Source organism: Mercenaria mercenaria, chromosome 5 (assembly GCF_021730395.1).
Source record: "Mercenaria mercenaria strain notata chromosome 5, MADL_Memer_1, whole genome shotgun sequence".
Classification (NCBI taxonomy): Eukaryota; Metazoa; Mollusca; class Bivalvia; order Venerida; family Veneridae; genus Mercenaria; species Mercenaria mercenaria.
In genome coordinates, this window is record NC_069365.1 from 17,793,297 (window position 1) to 17,814,625 (window position 21,329).

A 21,329-nucleotide genomic window follows, 5' to 3' on the forward strand; every position below is an offset into this window, starting at 1 on the left:
AACTTTAAGTTATGCGATCATAAGATTTTTTGGCATTCACAAGTATTAAATTTATAAACACTTTATAAAAATTACAAAAAAAAAAAATTATAAGGTTGACATAGATTTCTATTTGACGGTAATTAAGAAGAACAATTTGATTTTTTTTGTTCTCAGTGAGTTCTGTGAATACATTTTTGTTTTTATTAACGCTTTCAATTTGGTATTAACAAATTTTTCCGAGTGATTATATTTTTTCTCAATATTCTTTTTAAAAACCTGGATGTCACAAAATGAACAGAATAATATAATAACATCATCCATTCATACATATATATTGATGAAAAATTTTTAGATAGCAGACTTTATCGGTGACGTCACAGATCCTTACATACGGGAGAGTGCTATTCATAACAATTCATATAGTAAATAGTATCATTCTCTAAAGTTTCCAATTTAGTATTATTTGCCTAAAATCTTAAAATATTAGTTTTGACTGTCTGGTGCCTTAGAAAACAAAACTCTAAACTCTAACTGACTTCTTCTCTCAACTTTCCCTCCAAACTCTGCAACATTTTCATTCATGCCCACTTCATACTTCAACCAATCACATCACACATGCATCATACTTCAACCAATCATATCACATGCATAGATTAAAACCTGACCGCAGTACTTGTCTACTCCAGTGGCTTATTACTTTCTGATACTAATTAACACTTACTAATTAAATTATTACCATATCAAACTCTGTCTGGAATATCTTTTGAAGTAGCAGACCAAATCAGATGCACATATGTTTAAGCTATAATTATTTCTAGATAAGTAATAAACTATAGGAAGGTAAGGGCACTCTGATGAAATAATGACTTAAAGTTAATGTTATTTTAATAATTTTCATAATAAAAATATATCTAAAATATAGAACTGGTCACATAATATTACACAGGTGCTAGACACATAATCAATACCTTACTTAACTGGCCTATATACATGCGCGGATCCAGTCGATTTTCTCAGAGGGGGTCCGACCAGCCCCTCACTATGACAGGAAGGTCTAGTAAGTATTGCTCAGTCGTTCTTGCTACAACAAACGTGTCTTCACACACTAAATATTGATGTGTGTAGTGTGGATGGTTAGCTGTTTAAAGGTACAGGGTTGTCAGAAGTTTTTTTGACCAGGTTGACTAGAAAGTTAGCTGTCCAGGCGGGGGTCGGTGGCATGTACCCCAAGAAAATTTTGAAATCCAGCACTTCATTTGCTGCATTCTGGGGCATTTTAGGAGCATTTAAGAACACATTTTCCACTGCAGTTTTATATACAACATACCCCTTATTTTCACAGTTTTATGGGCTAACCTGTTGAATTTGGGAAAAATGATAAAATTAAGTTTTCTTACTTTAAAGGTAAAATTCTTAGATTCTTTGAGATGATTAATATGATTGTGAATTATGTCGGAGTCGTATGAAGCAGCAGCCACATACACTTTGAATGTGGTCCTAATGTTGCCTTTTCAATAAAACATTTTCTTTCCTTTTTTTAGGATTTTCCAGTGGGGGGTCCGGACCCCACCTCTGGATCCGTGCATATATATATATATATATATATATATATATATATATATATATATATATATATATATATATATATATATATAAGGTACATATAATTATATATGCCTATTAAGTAAGATATTTATTATGTGTCTAGCACATGTGGTATATAGAAGAAACAATATGGACTAGATACAAGTTTTTAAAATCATTGAAAATATCGATGACATTCCTATGGATGGTATATGTTTGAACTTACTGAGATCATAACAAAAAATTGATAAAACCCAGATGTTTGCAAAAAACATCTCTTTGAAATAGATTAAATTTTCAGACAATATTGTCAAGGCAACAGATGTTGTAACAATTCAAAACTTGGTTGGATAGATGTCATGGTGATACTAGATCTGATACCTGTGACTAACATTTATTAAAGGTCCATTACTAAGGAAAGTGAACATTTTAATTTCTTTGAAAAAGCACAGAAACTATTTCATTTTATTGGAAAATGAAAGTTGGTATGTAGAAATTCGAAATAAATCGCAGTATATGTACAATTATTTTTCTATGAAGTATGAAGAAAGTTAAAAAGACCTGGGGGGTCATTCTGTCGATTCATTGAAATTTCAACATAATACACATACATTTCTTTGAGTTCCAAAGACCTTCTGTAAATTTTGTCCTGCCAATCTTCATTATTTAGTGTCTTGCAGAAGTCTATGCACTGGCTATGAAAAAAATTGCCAACTCACTTTCCCTTAGTAATGGACCTTTAATCAACCATCATTTAATTGACTGATTCTTTTACTTCTGATCATTAAACACCAGAGGTGTAGCTTTAAAAACTCAAAAGGTAGAATACATAAATTGATGTAGATGATGAGTACCAGAACTCAAGAACATTCTTGAAGACAAATACAAATATACCAGTACAAGCTACAAATTACTCATTTGACTTATCTGGATGGCTTTATTATTATCTGATATTTTGTAGTTGCCATCCTGCTAATGGGACATCTTTAGTCAATTTAGATTATTTAGAACCCCCAGGTATTAACTCTATGGACTGTAACATAGAGTTGTTACTGAGACAATTAAATTATTTCAAATTTGTTATCTTCTTAGTCTCTTTTATATATACTCCTGGTTTAGCCCCAGCCAACTCTGTGTTTGAAATAATTGTCCCACCTCAGCCAAATCTTTCATTTGTTGTTCCCCTTCTTGGTTTAATAAGTGACTAATTATTCCTGATCAGCGGTATCACTTGCTAAATTGTGTGATCAGCTAATTTCAATTTTGTGCTTATATTCATTCTTTGATTTAGTTTAGTGAATTTTTGAACACCTGGAATTTGGTGCTTTCTCTAAAAAGCATTTTGACTTGCCCTGCTGATTTTTGACTTTCAGGTGCAAGTTGGCATATCCTTATTTCTATTAAACTCTGAACATAAAAGGTCTGGTACTATATTTTAGTCTCTTGTTTTGCAGAAAAAGCTGCATTGGCTAAAAACATGTGTTACTAAAATTAAAATAAAAACACAGTGAATTTTGATATTTTTAACTACAGCGAGGAAATATATCTCGATCATACATGTGATCTTCATGCAGCGCGGGAGGGTCAAAATCCCGATTTTTTCACCTTGCCTCCCGTCTCCCGACCAAAACCATAATTCTCCCGCTTTAAAAAAAAAAAAAAAAAATCGGTATTTATGACTGGGTTGATAATTACCGAGGTGTGCCAAACATGTTTACACAGTAAATCAAAGTGTCACGGACTGCTACACACATGTAGCTGGAGGAAAGAGTTGTTTTTCACAGGTGAATTTTGATAACATGATTGTGTGGCCTAAAATGTTGGATTTTGTCTCTAAATTTTGTGTCCGCACGCTCAATTTATGTCGATAAAAAACCTCCAGTTTTGAGACCCCAACTCCAGCTGAAAAAAGGCAAACCTCCAGTTTTGGGATTCTGAACTTATCACATGTATGATCTCGATAGAAAAAGGAAAGATTCAACTGTGTAAAAGTCCTGAGTAACTTGGGAAAATTTAATTTTGTTAAAAAGTTATCAAGAGTCAAAAGTAGTGGTCTGAAGTTGAAAATGCTGATAATTCAAAAAGTATTTTAGGTAAAATCACCAAATCACACATAATTATATTTGCCTCTCTAATTGTTTTTACTGTATTTCGTTTCTCTAACAGGTATCTCGAGTTAAAGACCAGAGAATGAATTTGTTACTGAAGGATCACAGTGAGTTTGTGAAGCCAGAGTACTGGGAGCAGTTCTTCAAGAAGAGAGGGGCAAAAGCTTTTGAATGGTAAATGTTCATGTTAACCATTTAATTTCTGTTTAAATAAGAGGGGAAATATACTGAATCAGTGTACATTTGATTGTGACAGCGAATTAGCTCATGAAATAAATAAAAGAAAGATCACGTTATTCAAATAAATAACTTTTAGATTTATCATCACCCACCGAAGGTGCTTGGATATAGATTTGCTGTTATCTGCACATGTCTGGCTGTTCATGTGTGCATGCATGTGTTGTGTGCATTCATGTGTCCCTCTGTCAGTCTGAAATTGAAAATGCTCCTAATTAAAAAAAATTAACAAAAATATAGATCACTATTGGTCAGTGATGTATGTACATCTTTCATTCATCTCCTGTAACTGTAGAAATATTGCCCTTGAATTGTTATAAAATTCATTTATGTCATAGTATTACAAGGCAAAGTAACCCATTGATGGAATTTAACTTCATGTAACTTAATTCAAATATACTGGTTTGAGTCGTAAATTCGGCCATGTTGTAAATATTCGGCCACCCTCTTTAAAGCTTTTTTTGGAGCCAGATGCTAGATAACACATCTTTGTTATCACAAGCGCTTGCGTTAGCAACAAAGTCTGCAAAAAACAACAAGACTAGTTAAAGTGAGTAGAAAAAAAGTTGTCCTCGCCTAAAGTTGTGTACTCTTAACAGCAAATATTTTGTCTCGCGGGTCGCATGACATCACATCAGGCGTTCGATTATGCCGAGGCCTGAGGGATTCTGAAGATGTTATAACATGATAAGAACATGCGCTAACGCTATTCTAGCATAAAACTCGTAAAAAGCAGGTAAATGAACGTCTTTGAATTTCCATGAAATGCACGGTAAGTCTATGTTGTTGTTTTTTTTCACATTTACGTGATTTCCTTTTGAATTATCTGTTTTGGGGCCATAATATGTTTACACTTTGCCTCGGTACGCGCATATAATTAAAAAGGTGTTATAACAGCATGTGAGCACGAGAATCTCTCTGTTACCACACATTTTCTCTCCTATTAAAACACCCCCGAAAAGTAAAAAGTACAGCAGTTTTATGCTAGATTGTGTAATAAACAGTGACATAAAAATTAAACTATGTTAAAGAACGTCATTCCGGTGTGAGAAGGATGACAGGCGCTTTTTATGCCCCCAAAGGTGGGCATATTAAAATCGTACTGTCTGCGCGTGTGTGCGTCCAGGAAATTCTTGTCCAGGCTGTAACTCTTCCATCCATAAAGGGATTTTGAAATAACTTGGCATAAATGTTCACCATAATGAGACAAAGTGCCATGCGCAAGACCCGGACCCCTAGCTCCAAGTTCAAGGTCACACTTAGAGGTCAAAGGTTAACCTGGTCTGTTTTGTGTCCGGTCCATAACTCTGCCATCCATAAAGGGATTTTGAAAGAACTAGGCATAAATGTTTACCATAATGAGACGACGTGTCAAGAGCAAGACCCAGACCCCTAGCTCCAAGGTCAAGGTCACACTTAGAGGTCAAGGGTTAACATGGTCTGTTTCTTGTCCGGTCCATAACTCTGCCATTGATGAAGGGATTTTGAAATTACTTGGCATAAATGTTCCCTATAATGAGGTGAGGTGTCATGTGCAAGACCCAGACCTCTAGCTCCAAGGTCAAGGTCACACTTAGAAGTCAAAGGTGTTTTTTGTCTGGTCCATAACTCTGCCATTTATCAAGGGATTTGAAAATAATTTGACACAAAATTTTAATGTTAACCATATTGAGAAGATGTGTCACACTTATGAATGAGGCCTCTTAGGTCAAGGTCACAAAATGATATGTGATTTTTTGCGAATACAACTGTGGCATTCTTGGGCCTACTTCGGGGGCATTTATCACCAATAGTGACAACTCTTGTTAAATCTCTGTTGGTAAATATTTTCCACGAGGTATGCTTTTGAAAATTGATTGCAGTTTTTAGCTCACCTGTCACAAAGTGACAAGGTGAGCTTTTGTGATCGCGCGGCGTCTGCCGTCCATGCGTCCGTCCTTCCGTGCGTAAACTTTTCCTTGTGACATCTCTAGAGGTCACATTTTTCATGGGATCTTTATGAAAATGGGTCAGAATGTTCATCTTGGTAAATTCTAGGTCAAGTTCAAAACTGGGTCACGTGCCATCAAAAACTAGGTCAGTAGGTCTAAAAATAGAAAAACCTTGTGACCTCTCTAGAGGCCATATATTTCACAAGATCTTCATGAAAATTGGTCAGAATGTTCACCTTGATGATATTTAGATCAAGTTCGAAACTGGGTCACGTGCGGTCAAAAACTAGGTCAGTAGGTCTAGAAATAGAAAGACCTTGTGACCTCTCTAGAGGCCATATATTTCAAAAAATCTTCATGAAAATTGGTCAGAATGTTCACCTTGATGATATCTAGGTCAAGTTCGAAACTGGGTTATGTGCCATCAAAAACTAGGTCAGTAGGTCTAAAAATAGAAAAATCTTGTGACCTCTCTAGAGGCCATATATTTCATGAAATCTTCATTAAAATTTGTCAGAATGTTCACCTTGATGATATCTAAGTCAAGTTCGAAAGTGGGTCACGTGCCGTCAAAAACTAGGTCAGTAGGTCAAATAATAGAAAAACCTTGTGACCTCTCTAGAGGCCATATTTTCCATGGGATCTGTATGAAAGTTGGTCTGAATGTTCATCTTAATGATATCTAGGTCAAGTTCGAAAGTGGCTCACGTGCCGTCAAAAACTAGGTCAGAAGGTCAAATAATAGAAAAACCTTGTGACCTCTCTAAAGGCCATATTTTTCAATGGAACTTCATGAAAGTCTGTCTGAATGTTCATCTTGATGATATCTAGGTCAAGTTCGAAACAGGGTCATGTGCGGTCAAAAACTAGGTCAGTAGGTCTAAAAATAGAAAAACCTTGTAACCTCTCTAGAGGCCATACTTGTGAATGGATCTCCATAAAAATTGGTCAGAATGTTCATCTTGATGATATCTAGGTCAAGTTCGAAAGTGGGTCACATGCCATCAAAAAGTAGGTCAGTAGGTCAAATAATGAAAAAACGTTGTGACCTCTCTAGAGGCCATATTTTTCATGGGATCTGTATGAAAGTTGGTCTGAATGATATCTAGTTCAAGTTTGAAACTGGGTCAACTGCGATCAAAAACTAGGTCAGTAGGTCTTGAAATAGAAAAACCTTGTGACCTCTCTAGAGGCCATACCCTTGAATGGATCTTCATGAAAATTGGTCAGAATGTTCACCTTGATGACATCTAGGTCAAGTTTTAAACTGGGTCACGTGCCTTAAAAAACTAGGTCAATAGGTCAAATAATAGAAAAACCTTGTGACCTCTCTAGAGACCATATTTTTCAATGGAACTTCATGAAAATTGGTCAGAATTTTTATTTTGATAATATCTAGGTCAAGTTCAAAACTGGGTCACATGAGCTCAAAAACTAGGTCACTATGTCAAATAATAGAAAAAACGACGTCATACTCAAAACTGGATCATGTGGGAAGAGGTGAGCGATTCAGGACCATCATGGTCCTCTTGTTTGAAAAAAGAACGATTTTGGCTGTAACATCGATTTATTTCCAAGGCAATGTTGAAAATAACCAACTTTATGTTTAAAAAGTGGCCAAATATTTACAACCTCTAAAAGGTAAACTGTGGAGGCTAAATTTGACTGTTATTTTAAGCGCGGTTGTATTGTTTACAATACTGTAAATGGCTCTAATGATAACAATCAATGTTGCTTGTATTAAAGCACATATGGTAGAAATTTTGTAAAAATCCATTGTGTAAGGAAAGAAATATTTAAGAAAAACCCCAAAAAGCGGCCGAATTTACAACTCCAACCAGTAGGTCATTATAAGATGGTGATGTATTCACAACCTTCCTTAGTAACTGCAGAGTTATTGCTCTTAAATTGTTATATCTTTCAAATATAGTCCCCATCATTCACAAAAGTTAAAACATATTAGGCTGGGGATATAAATTCACTGAATTTGCTTTTTTTTTTTGTCTAAAATGAACCCTGAACAAGATTTTTTTGTTTCCAGGTATGGAGAGTACCCAGAATTGTGTGGAGTACTCCACAAGTACATCAAGCCACAGGACAATATCCTGGTAGTTGGCTGTGGTAACTCCCAGCTCAGTGCAGACCTGTATGATGTTGGCTATCACCGGATAGTAAACGTAGATATCAGTGATACTGTGATCAGACAGATGCAAGACAAAAATGAACATCAAAGACCTGATATGAAGTTTCTGAAAATGGATGTCTTAAATGTATGTACACTATAGCATAAATCAGATTTGGTTTATGCATAATTCCTTAATTTTGATAATTTATCAAAATGGTCATTGATGTACAATTTCTCCGCAGCATTACTTCATCTTCATTTTTATTAGCTCAACTAGAAGTATTGTCGTCACTTGATAGTCGTTGCCAGCATTGGTTAAGATTTTCATTTTGGTCCACATTTTTTCTAAAAACTATAAGAGCTATAGCTTTGAAAATTTGCTGATCTTCACTATGTGAGTAAGTAGTCCAAGAAACATAACTCTTACTTGATTTTTAGCTCACCTGTCACAAAGTGACAAGGTGAGCTTTTGTGATCGCGCGGTGTCCGTCGTCCGTGCGTGCGTGCGTGCGTCAGTCCGTAAACTTTTGCTTGTGACCACTCTAGAGGTCACATTTTTCATGGGATCTTTATGAAAGTTGGTCAGAATGTTCACCTTGATGATATCTAGGTCAAGTTTGAAACTGGGTCACGTGCCGATAAAAACTAGGTCAGTAGGTCTAAAAATAGAAAAACCTTGTGACCTCTCTAGAGGCCATATATTTCACAAGATCTTCATGAAAGTTGGTCAGAATGTTCACCTTGATGATATCTAGGTCAAGTTTGAAACTGGGTCACGTGTCTTCAAAAACTAGGTCAGTAGGTCTAAAAATAGAAAAACCTTGTGACCTCTCTAGAGGCCATATATTTCACAAGATCTTCATGAAAATTGGTCAGAACGTTCACCTTGATGATATCTAGGTCAAGTTCGAAACTGGGTCACGTGCCGTCAAAAACTAGGTCAGTAGGTCAAATAATAGAAAAACCTTGTGACCTCTCTAAAGGCCATATTTTTCATAGGATCTATATGAAAGTTGGTCTGAATGTTCATCTTGATGATATCAAGGTCAAGTTCGAAAGTGGGTCACGTGCCATAAAAAACTAGGTCAGGGTCATGTGCGGTCAAAATCTAGGTCAGTAGGTCTAAAAATAGAAAAACCTTGTGACCTCTCTAGAGACCATACTTTTGAATGGATCTCCATAAAAATTGGTCAGGATGTTCATCTTGATAATATCTAGGTCAAGTTTGAAAGTGGGTCACGTGCCATCAAAAAGTAGGTCAGTAGGTCAAATAATGAAAAAACGTTGTGACCTCTCTAGGGGCCATATTTTTTAGACCTACTGACCTAGTTATTTTCTGTATGAAAATTGGTCTGAATGTTTATCTTGATGATATATAGGTCAAGTTAGAAACTGGGTCAACTGCGATGAAAAACTAGGTCAGTAGGTCTTGAAATAGAAAAACCTTGTGACCTCTCTAGAGGCCATACACTTGAATGGATCTTCATGAAAATTGGTCAGAATGTTCACCTTAATGATATCTAGGTCAGGTTTGAAACTGGGTCACATGCCTTGAAAAACTAGGTCAGTAGGTCAAATAATAGAAAAACCTTGTGACCTCTCTAGAGGCCATACTTTTCATGGGATCTGATGAAAGTTGGTCTGAATGTTCATCTTGATGATATCTAGGTCAAGTTTGAAACTGGGTCAACTGCGATCAAAAACTAGGTTAGTAGGTCTAAAATTAGAAAAATCTTTTGACCTCTCTAGAGGCCATATCTTTCACTGGATCTTCATGAAAATTGATCTGAATGTTCACCTTGATGATATCTAGGTCAGTTTCGAAACTGGGTCACGTGTGGTCAAAAACTAGGCCAGTAGGTATAAAAATAGAAAAACCTTGTGACCTCTCTAGAGGCCATATTTTTCATGAGATCTTCATGAAAATTAGTAAGAGTGTTCACCTTGATGATATCTAGCTAAAATTCGAAACAGGGTCACGTACCTTAGAAAACTAGGTCAATAGGTCAAATAATAGAAAAACCTTGTGACCTCTCTAGAGACCATATTTTTCAATATATCTTCATGAAAATTGGTCAGCATTTTTATCTTGATAATATCTAGGTCAAGTTCAAAACTGGGTCACATGAGCTCAAAAACTAGGTCACTATGTCAGATGATAGAAAAAACGACGTCATACTCAAAACTGGGTCATGTGGGAAGAGGTGAGCGATTCAGGACCATCATGGTCCTCTTGTTATCACTTGTTTGGTATGTAGGCCAAAAATCATAATTCTCTCTTGCATTTTGTCAGAATTATGGTCCTTTTTAACTCATTTTTAGCTCACCTGTCACATAGTGACAAGGTGAGCTTTTGTGATCACGCAGCGTCCGTCGTCCGTCGTCCGTGCGTCCGTTCGTGCGTCCGTCCGTAAACTTTTGCTTGTGACCACTCTAGAGGTCACATTTTTCGTGGGATCTTTATGAAAATTGGTCAGAATGTTCATCTTGATGATATTTAGGTCAAGTTCGAAACTGGGTCACGTGCCGTCAAAAACTAGGTCAGTAGGTCTAAAAATAGAAAAACCTTGTGACCTCTCTAGAGGTCATATATTTCACAAGATCTTCATGAAAATTGGTCAGAACGTTCACCTTGATGATATCTAGGTCAAGTTCGAAACTGGGTCACGTGCCTTCAAAAACTAGGTCAGTAGGTCAAATAATAGAAAAACCTTGTGACCTCTCTAGAGGCCATATTTTTCATGGGATCTGTATGAAAGTTGGTCTGAATGTTCATCTTGATGATATCTAGGTCAAGTTCGAAACTGGGTCACGTGCGGTCAAAAACTAGGTCAGTAGGTCTAAAAATAGAAAAACCTTGTGACCTTTCTAGAGGCCATATATTTCACAAGATCTTCATGGAAATTGGTCAGAACGTTCACCTTGATGATATCTAGGTCAGGTTCGAAACTGGGTCACGTGGCGTCAAAAATTAGGTCAGTAGGTCAAATAATAGAAAAACCTTGTGACCTCTCTAAAGGCCATATTTTTCATGGGATCTGTATGTAAGTTGGTCTGAATGTTCATCTTGATGATAGCTAGGTCAAATTTGAAACTGGGTCATGTGCGGTCAAAAACTAGGTCAGTAGGTCTAAAAATAGAAAAACCTTGTGACCTCTCTAGAGGCCATATATTTCATGAAATCTTCATGAAAATTGGTCAGAATATTCACCTTGATGATATCTAAGTCAAGTTCGAAAGTGGGTCACGTGCCGTCAAAAACTAGGTCAGTAGGTCAAATAATAGAAAAACCTTGTGACCTCTCTAGAGGCCATATTTTCCATGGGATCTGTATGAAAGTTGGTCTGAATGTTCATCTTGATGATATCTAGATCAATTTTGAAAGTGGGTCACATGCCATCAAAAACTAGGTCAGTAGATCAAATAATAGAAAAACCTTGTGACCTCTCTAAAGGCCATATTTTTCAATGGATCTTCATGAAAGTTGGTCTGAATGTTCATCTTGATGATATCTAGGTCAAGTTCGAAACAGGGTCATGTCCGGTCAAAAACTAGGTCAGTAGGTCTAAAAATAAAAAAACCTTGTGACCTCTCTAGAGGCCATACTTGTGAATGGATCTCCATAAAAATTGGTCAGAATGTTCATCTTGATGATACCTAGGTCAAGTTCGAAAGTGGGTCACGTGCCATCAAAAAGTAGGTCAGTAGGTCAAATAATGAAAAAACGTTGTGACCTCTCTAGAGGCCATATTTTTCATGGGATCTGTATGAAAGTTGGTCTGAATGTTTATCTTGATGATATCTAGGTCAAGTTTGAAACTGGGTCAACTGCGATCAAAAACTAGGTCAGTAGGTCTTGAAATAGAAAAACCTTGTGACCTCTCTAGAGGCCATCCTTGGATGGATCTTCATGAAAATTGGTCAGAATGTTCACCTTGATGATATCTAGGTCAAGTTTGAAACTGGGTCACGTGCCTTAAAAACTAGGTCAATAGGTCAAATAATAGAAAAACCTTGTGACCTCTCTAGAGACCATATTTTTCAATGGATCTTCATGAAAATTGGTCAGAATTTTTATCTTGATAATATCTAGGTCAAGTTCAGAACTGGGTCACATGAGCTCAAAAACTAGGTCACTATGTCATATAATAGAAAAAACGACATCATACTCAAAACTGGATCATGTGGGAAGAGGTGAGCGATTCAGGACCATCATGGTCCTCTTGTTGTTTCAGTTCACTTTTCTTGAATACTCTAGATTTTGTCATTGATTGGTGAGTAGGGGTGCTACAATGACCTTATAATGACCAGTGTCTCTCCACCCTTCATTAATTTTGAAGTTTTGGTTATCAAAGTTGAACCACATGTCCTTCACTGCTGTTGGTTTTATCACTATCATTGTTTAATTCTTATTGCATGTTGAGGTCAGCCAGTTGGTTTATTAAAGATTAGTTGTTCTACACTGTCATTGTGTTGATTTGCAAAATAAAGTTCCAAGAAACAGAAAAATTACATTAAAATCTTTTATCTAATCATCATTTTGAAACCTTGAAATTTCATGGGGCCATAAAAAAATGTTTGGGCTGAAACCATGATGTTTTCATGGCCATGAAGTATGATTTCAAAGTGTCTTAGGTTGAAGAAGGAGGTGTACTAGCAGTTACTTCTGAATTTCAGATGGAGTTTTCTGATGGAGAGTTTACTGTAGCACTAGATAAAGGTACTCTTGATGCATTAATGGTGGATAGCTCAGAGAAAGTGGTCAGTGATGTAGAACAGATGTTTAACGGGATAGACAGGGTACTGAAGCTGATGGGACGATACATTTGTATATCTCTGCTACAAGAACATATCCTTGATAAAGTTATCCACTTTTTTTCAGAAAAGTAAGCACTTTTTATCATTTCTGTATGAAGGAGTGTATACATAGTTATGTTCAAGCTTAGTATTCTTTGAACTGACTAATTGTTCTTAATTAACCCATATCATTCAAGCTTAACACACTTTATACTGCCTTTGCAACCAGTGTAAATCATGATCAGCCTATCGTTGGTAAGGGCCCCTTTTAACAGTTAATGGTACTGTCCAAATTGAAAGATGAACAAGTTCGTTATAGAAATTCAGCAGGGTAAGGGTTAAAGAATGTCAGTGGTTCACTATTTTTGTCCTGCTTAGTTATCTCAGTAGTAAGAGTAGTTTGGTTCTAGGTTTGCTTCTGTAGCTAGGCATGTTGTCCATGATTATTGACTGAATCAGTTTATCTAAGTTCATTCATCCTTAACTTCTGGTTTATGTTGGGAAGCTGCCAGTTGTTTGTGGAGAACAAGTAGATACTGAAAGTCAGGAACACTGGTCTGGTGTATCTAACTGAAATTTCCCCTTGGTTACTGTAATAAGCAAATGAAATTTGAGACTATTTCCTCTCCTATGCCAGTTAGTGGACTTACCATAGAGAAATCTTTTTTTAAAAATGGTCACTACATGTAATTTAAAACTGTTAATGAAATTAGCTTAATTCAAGCTGTTACTGAAAACGTTGTGCAACAAAGCTTCCATTGACTACTGTATTACATATAACTGCAGGGGCTGGGCAGTGAGAATACATCGTATACATACAGAAGAATCGGGAAACTCAGACAGGGAGTTTCACATGCCAGTGTTTGCAATGATCTTTACCAAGTTCAAGAAAAATCCAAAATTACCACAGGTAACACAATTTCCTTGATTCAGTTAAACAGCTTCATAAGTCATACAGTGTGGCAAAATTATGTGCCTTTCTCAAGTTTGCAAATTTTAATAGATTTTTTTAAGCTCACCTGAGCCAAAGGCTTATGGTGAGCTTTTGTGACCGCTCAATGTCCGTTGTCCGTCATGCGTCCGTCAACATTTTCTAAAAAAATCTTCTTGAAAACCACTAGGTAGAATTGCACCAAACTTCACAGGAATGATCCTTGGGTGCCCCCCTTTAAAAATTGTTCAAAAAATTGAATTCAATGTAAATCTCTGGTTACCATGGCAACCAAAAGAAAAAACTTAAAAAATAATCTTGTCCAAAACCGCAAGGCATAAAGCTTTGATATTTGGCATGTGACATCATCTAATGGTCCTCTAACAAAATTTTTCAAATTATGCCCCCTGCCCCGGGGGTCACAAATTTTACATAGACTTATATAGGGAAAATCTTTAAATGTCTTCTTGTCTAAAACCACATAACCGTTGCTTTTGATATTTGGTATGTAGCATTGCCTTGTCCTCTACCAAAATTGTTCAAATTATAACCCTAGGTTGAAAAGAGGCCCTGCCCCGGGGGTCTTGAGTTTTACATAGACTTGTATAGAAAAAAACTTTAAAAATCTTCTTGCCTGAAACTGCAAGGCCTAGGCTTTTGATATTTGGTATGTAGCATTGCCTAGTGGATCTCTAAAAGGATTGTTGAAATTATGCCCCTGGGGTGAAAAGAGGCCCTGCCCTGTGGGTCACTTGTTATATGAGTTATATAGGAATAAGTACTTCAAAAATTATCAGATCATATTTCCTAGACTGTTTAACTATAATACCTGATGACCCCAAGCGATTAGGGGGTCACTTGACTGTGACCTTGACCTACTGACCTACTATAAAATAGTAAACAATCTTGTTCTGCCTAGAAAACAGCCTTAAATAACTTACATTTAGATTCAAACAAGCCAAATTGTCTAGACACTTGCAAAATAGCAGTGACGATCAGTCATTTTGTTTCAAAACGAAAGTAGAAAACCTATTCCGTTGTTGGCGTCTTATAATTTAAATGTAATTTATTTAAGGTTGTATACTAGGTAGAATAGGGTTGTTTACTGTTTTCTAAATGTCCGATGTGTAAATGGCAGCAGGGTAGCTTGCATTGGTACTGAACCGGACATTTTGGTTGTTCCACAGCGTACAGGAAAAAAAAATCCAAAAAAATATTTTTTTTTCGTTTTAGACTTAAAACAGTGTTTTTAATATATATATATAGATGGTATTACATCTTTCTTGGAAATAGAGATGAAATTGGTGGAATAAGCTCAGTGATTCGGTCGAAAATGTGCTTAAGAAGTCCATAACAAATAGATCCTAATTTTCCCATTTTCTGCGCAAATTCGTCTAGAACGAGTGCTTTAATCACACTTTTTCGTACTAGAAATACCATTCTGCGAGGGTTTTAGGTTCATCATAACCCCACATGACAGGTTTTGCGATCGAAACGGAGGAAAGGAGTAGTAGGTGTGTTTAGTAGTAGGTGTTTATTGCGCGGAAGGAGAGCAACTATGCGCCCCTATTCAGCAGCGATTTTCTGTCTGTGCATTTTTAAATGATTTTTTAAAGCCAATACTTTGTATTCAGCATGTCGAAAAAATGCACAAAATGCATCCTCTGGGTCTTTTCATGACGGACGGAATGAATGATATTTCAGGAATGCCCAGTGAAAAATGAATGCAAAAAAAAGTGGAAATTTGACCAGAATGTACAATAATTAAAGGTCCGAAAAAGGTAAAACTACAGCCCTGTTAAATGGGGGTAGGGGGTTGGCTGAGCTGGCTTTCTGTGGTGGTGTTTGTGGGTGGCTTTTGGGTGGCTGGCTTCTAATTAAACGTTTTTATTTTAACCCCAAAAATCTCGAAAATATTTTCACAATGAAAAACTTGGCAATAGGTTGGTTTGATACCATCTTTTTGGAATGAGATTGAAATGGTTGGAAAATTGGATAAAGGTCAGTAATTCGGTCGAAAATTACGAAGAAAGTCATAATAAATAGATCCTAATTTTCCATTTTGCGCAAATTCGGTTAGGAAACGAGTAGGCTTTAATCACACTTTTTCGTCTACTAGAATACATTCTGAGACGGTTTCATGTTCATACAACCCACATGACAAAGGTTGCAGAGATCGAAACCGGAAAAGTAGGTTTTTTGCTGTGTGTGTTTTATTGCGCGGAGGGGAGAGCAAATATGCGCCTATTTCAGCAGCGATTTCTGTGCTCTGTGATTTAAAGCCAATACCTTTGTATCCAGCATGTCAGAAAAATGCACAAAATGCATCTTCTGGGTCTTTTCATGTGACGGAATGAATGAATATTCAGAAGCCGAGTGAAAAATGATGCAAAAAAGTGAAACTTTGACCAGAAGTACAATAAAAAGGTTACGAACGAATCCGCGAAAAAAGTCAAAAATACAGCCCTGTCTGTAAATGGTAGGGGGGGCTTCTATAAACGGTTTTTATTTACCCAAAAAATCTCGCGCATTTCACAATGCAACTTGGCAATATGTTTGGTATTACATCTTTCTTGGACTAGAGATGAAACTGGTGGATGTGAATATTGAATTGTGGGTGGAACATTAATTGGAATGGAATTTGATGCGATGTGGCTGGAATAAATTAAGGTCAGTATGCTGGAATATGTTTTGGAATGGATAATAAGGGGAAAATAAGAGTCAGTAATCGTGTCGAAAGTACGGCGAAGAAAGTCCATAATAAATAGATCCTAATTTCCCATTTTCTGCGTAAATTCGTGTAGATTTTTGTTTGTTTTTGTCGAAACGAGTGATTTAATCACACTTTTTTCGCTACTTAGAATACATTCTGGACGGTTTTCTGTTCATAAACCCACATGGAAGTTTTTTTTGCAGATTTGGAATGAAACCGGAAGTAGAAGAGTAGGGTGGTTTTTTTGTTTATTGTCGCGGGGAGAGCAAATATGCGCCTTATTTCGCAGCGAGTTGCGGTGATTTTAAAGCCAATACTTTGTCTCCAGCATGTCAGAAAAATGCCACAAATAACACAAATGCATCCTTTGAGGTGTATTCATGACGGAATGGAATGATTATGTCAGAATGCCAGAGTGAAAAATGATGCAACAAAGTGAAACGTTGACCAGAATTGTACAATAAAAGGTCCGAAAAAGGGGCCAAAATACCGCCCTCGTAAAGGGGGGTAGGGGTGGCTGTTTGGCTTGCCGTTGGCTTCTTGGGACTTTTGTGGCTTCGATAAACGTTTTATTACCCCAAAATCGAAATTTCACAATGAAAGTGGACTATGTTCTGGTTATTTTATTACATCTTTCTTGAAAATAGAGATTGAAAATGGGGGTTGGTTTGGATGGAATTGTGTGTGGAATAAGGGTCAGTAATTCGGTCGAATTTCGAGGCGAAAATTACGAGAAGAAAAAAAGTCCATAATAAATAGATCCTCATCTTTCCCATTTTCTGCGCCAATCGGGGTTTGAATTTTGAACGAGTTGCTTTAATCACACTTTTCGCTACTTTAGAATACATCTGAGGCGGTTTCGGTTTTACATGTTCATTACAACCCACTGACAAGTTTTGCCAGATCGAACCGGGAAGTAGGGGTTTTTTATTGCGCGGAGGAGAGGGAGAGAAATATGCGCCTATTTCAGCAGAGCGATTTTGTGATTTAAAATTTAAAGCCAATACTTTGTCTCCAGCATGTCAGAAAATGCCAAAATGCATGCCTTATGGGTCTTATTCATGACGGGAATGCATGATTTTCAGAATGCCAGTGAAAAATGATTTTTTTTGTTTATTGCAAAAAAAAAAGTGTGAACTTTGACCAGAATTGTACAAATAAAAGGTCCGGAAAAGTCCAAAAACAGCCTGTAAGGGTACGGGGTGTGTGTGGCTTCTATTGTTTAAAGTTTTTTTTTTGTATTTACACCAAAAATCTCGAAAATTTCACAATTTGAAATTGGCCAATATGGTTGCGTATTATTAAATCTTTCGTGGAAATCAGAGATGAAAATGGTGGGAAATAAGGGTCAAGTTAATTAGTTCGAAAATTACGAAAGAAAAAAAAGTCCATAATAAAAGGATCCTAATTTGCCCATTTTCTGCGCAAAATTAGTGTGTAGATAGAACGTAGTGCTTTAATCACACTTTTTCGCTACTAGAATTACATGCTGAGCGGTTTCATGTTCATACAACCAACATGAAAGTTTGCAGGATCGAAACCGGAAGTAGGGGTTTCATTGCGCGGAGGGAGCAAATATGCGCCTATTCGCAGGATTTCTGTTTGATTTTTTTTAAGACCAATACTTTGTCTCCAGCATGTTCAGAAAATGCCACAAAATGGCATCCTTCTGGGTCGTTATTCATGACGGAATGAATGAGATTTCAGAATTAATGCCAGTGAAAAGATTGCAAAAAAAAAGCTGAAAACTTTGACCAGAATGTACAATAAAAGGTCCGCCGGCAAAAGGCCCCCCAAAATACAAGCCCTGTAAATGGGTTTTAGGGGGTGTGGCTCTATTAAACGTTTTGTATTTACCCCAAATCTCGAAATTCACAATGATGAAACTTGGCAATATGTTGGTATTACATCTTCTGAAATAGAGATGAAAATGGTGAATATAAGGTCCAGTTATTCGGTCGAAAAATTACGAACAGAAAAGTCCATAATAAATAGATCCTAAGTTTTCCCATTTTTGCGCAAAAATTCGGGTTTAGACGAGTGCTTTAATCACACCTTTTCGCTACTAGAATCACCATTCTGAGACGGTTTTGTTATACAACCCACATGACACGTTGTGCAGATCGAAAACCGGAACGTAGGTGTTTATTGCGCGGAGGAGAGGAGAGCAAATATGCGCCTATTTCAGCGCGATTCTGTGAATTTAAAGCCAATACTTTGTATCCAAGCATGTCAGAAAGCAAAAAAGCCATCGTCTGGGTTATTCATGACGGAATGAATGAATCTTCAGACAATGCCAAGTGTGAAACATGGTCGTGCAAAAAAAAAAGTGAAAACTTTGACCAGAATGATACAATAAAAGGTCCGAAAAGGCCCCAAAATACAACCCCTGTAAATGGTTAGGGGGTGGCTTCTATAAACGTTTTTATTACCCCCAAATCTCGAAATATTTCACCAATGATTGAAACTTGGCAATATGTTGGTATTACCATTTTTCGTGGAAATAGAGATTATGAAAATGGTGTGATTTTGGAATTGGTGGAATAAGGTCAGTAATTCGGTCGAAAATTACGAAAGACGTCCATAATAAATAGATCCTACTTTTCCCATTTTATGCGCAAATTTCGTGTCTGTTAGAACGAGTGCTTAATCATCACTTTTTCGCTATGAATACATTTGAGACGGTTTAATGTCATACAACCCACATGACAAGTTTTGCAGATCGAAACGGAAAGTAGGTGTTATGCGCGGAGGAGAGGAGCAATATGCGCCTATTTTCAGCAGCGGAGCGATTTCTGGATTTTAAAGCCAATAACTTTGTCCCAGCATGTCAGAAAATGCACAAACTGCATCATTTGGGTCTTATTCAGACGGAAGACTGAATTTCAAGAATTGCCAGTGAAAATGGTGCAAAACAGTGAAACTGTGACCAGATTACAATAAAAGGTCGAAAGCCCAAATACAGCCCGTAAATGGGTAGGGAGGTTGGCTTTTGGATTATATTAAAGTTTTTATTTACCCCAAAATCTCGAAATTTCACAATGGAACTTGGCAAATATGTTGGTTATTAAATCGTTCTTGGAAATAGAGATGAAAATGGTGGAATAAGGTCAGTAGGTAGTAATTCGGTTCTCAAAAGTTACGAAAGAGTCCATAATAAATAGATCTAATTTCCCATTTCTGCAGCAAATCGTGTAGAACCGAGCTGCTTTCATCAAATATTTCACTACTAGAACTACATTCTGAGACGGTTTCTGTTCAGACAACCCACTGCCCAGGTTGCGACAGATTCGAAAAAACGGAAGTAGGTGTTTATTGCGGGAGGAGAAGGAGAGCAAATTGCGCCTATTTCAGCAGCGATAGCGTTTCTGTGATTTTAAAAGCCAATACTGTGTCTCCAGCATGTCAGAACTGCACAAAAGATCCTTCTGGGTTCTTATTCATGACGGAATGAATGATATTTCAGAAATTCCAGTGAAAATGGTTGAAAAAAGGAACTTTGACCAGGACTGGACAATAAAAGGTCCGAAAGGGCCAAAATACAGCCCTGTAAATGGGTAGGGGGTGGCTTCTATTAAACGTTTTTATTTACCCCAAAATCTCGAAATTTCACAATGTGAAACTTGGCAATTATGTTTTGGTATTACATCTTCTTGGAAATAGAATGAAAATGGTGGAATAAGGTCAGTAAGTCGGTTCTCGAAATTACAAAGAAGTCCATAATAAATAGATCCTAAATTTCAAGTTCTGCGCAAATTCGTGTTAGAAGAACGAGTCGCTTTTATCACACTTTTCGCTATAGCTACATTCTGAGACGGTTTTCATGTTCATACAACCACATGACAAGTTTGCGATCGAAACCAGGAAAGTAGGTGTTTTTGCGCGGAGGGAGAGGAGAGCAATATGCGCCTATTTTCGAAAGCGATTCTGTGATTTTAAAGCCAATACTTTGTTCTCTCCAGCATGTCAGAAAATGCACAAAATGAATCCGTCTGGGTTTATCATGACGGAAATGAATGATATTCAGAATGCCAGTGAAAAATGTTGCAAAAAAAAGTGAAAAACACTTTGACCAGAAGTAACAATGAAAGGGTCCGAAAAGGCCAAAATACAGCACTGTAATGGGTGGTAGGGGGTGGCTCTATAAACGTTGTATTTACCCAAAATCTCGAAATTTCCCAATGAAACTTGGCATATGTTGTATTACATCTTTTGGAATAGAGATGAAAATGGTGGAAATAAGGTAAAGGATGCGGTTCGAAAATCGAAAAGAAAGCCAAATAAATAGATCCTACATTTTCCATTGTCTGCGCAAATTCGTGTAGACACGAGGCTTTAATCACACTTTTTCGTTACTAGAATCATTCTGAGACGGTGTTTCATGTTCATACAACCCACATGACAAGTTTGCAGATCGAAACCGAAGATAAGGTGTTATTGCCGCGGAGGAGAAGAGGGAGGGAGCAACTATTGCGCCATTCAGCAGCGATTCTGTGATTTTTAAAGCCAATATTTGGTCTCCAGCAGTCAGAAAATGCCAACAAAAATGCATCCTTCTAGTCGTATCATGACGGAAAAATATGAATGATTATTCAGGAATGCAGTGAAAATGAGGGCAAAAAAAAAAGTGAAAATTGACCAGAATTACAATAAAGGTCCGAAAAATGCCAAAATGACAGCCATGTAAATGGGTTAGGGGGTGGCTTCTATTAGTTAACGTTTTATTGACCACAAAATCTCGAAATTTCACAATGAAATTGGCAATATGTTTGGTTATTACTCTTCTTGGAATAAGAGATGAAAATGGGGGCATAAGGGGTCAGTATTCGGTCGAAACGAAAATACGAAAGATAGTCCATCATAAATAGATCTAATTTTCCATTTTCGTGCAAATCGTGTGAGAACGAGTGCTTTCATCACC

At 36.9% G+C, this 21,329-nt stretch overlaps 1 protein-coding gene across 1 annotated transcript; it reads left to right on the plus strand.

Annotated features, from left to right (window-relative positions):
• Positions 1-3,215: 3,215 nt before the first annotated feature.
• LOC123558156 (eEF1A lysine and N-terminal methyltransferase-like) lies at positions 3,216-13,707 on the plus strand. Its single transcript, XM_053542815.1, has 5 exons — positions 3,216-3,350; positions 3,733-3,848; positions 7,884-8,112; positions 12,645-12,853; positions 13,551-13,707. The coding sequence occupies exons 2-5, from the start codon at positions 3,757-3,759 to the stop codon at positions 13,690-13,692; spliced, it is 672 nt and encodes a 223-aa protein (XP_053398790.1). The 5' UTR covers positions 3,216-3,350; positions 3,733-3,756; the 3' UTR covers positions 13,693-13,707.
• The last annotated feature ends 7,622 nt before the right edge of the window (positions 13,708-21,329 follow it).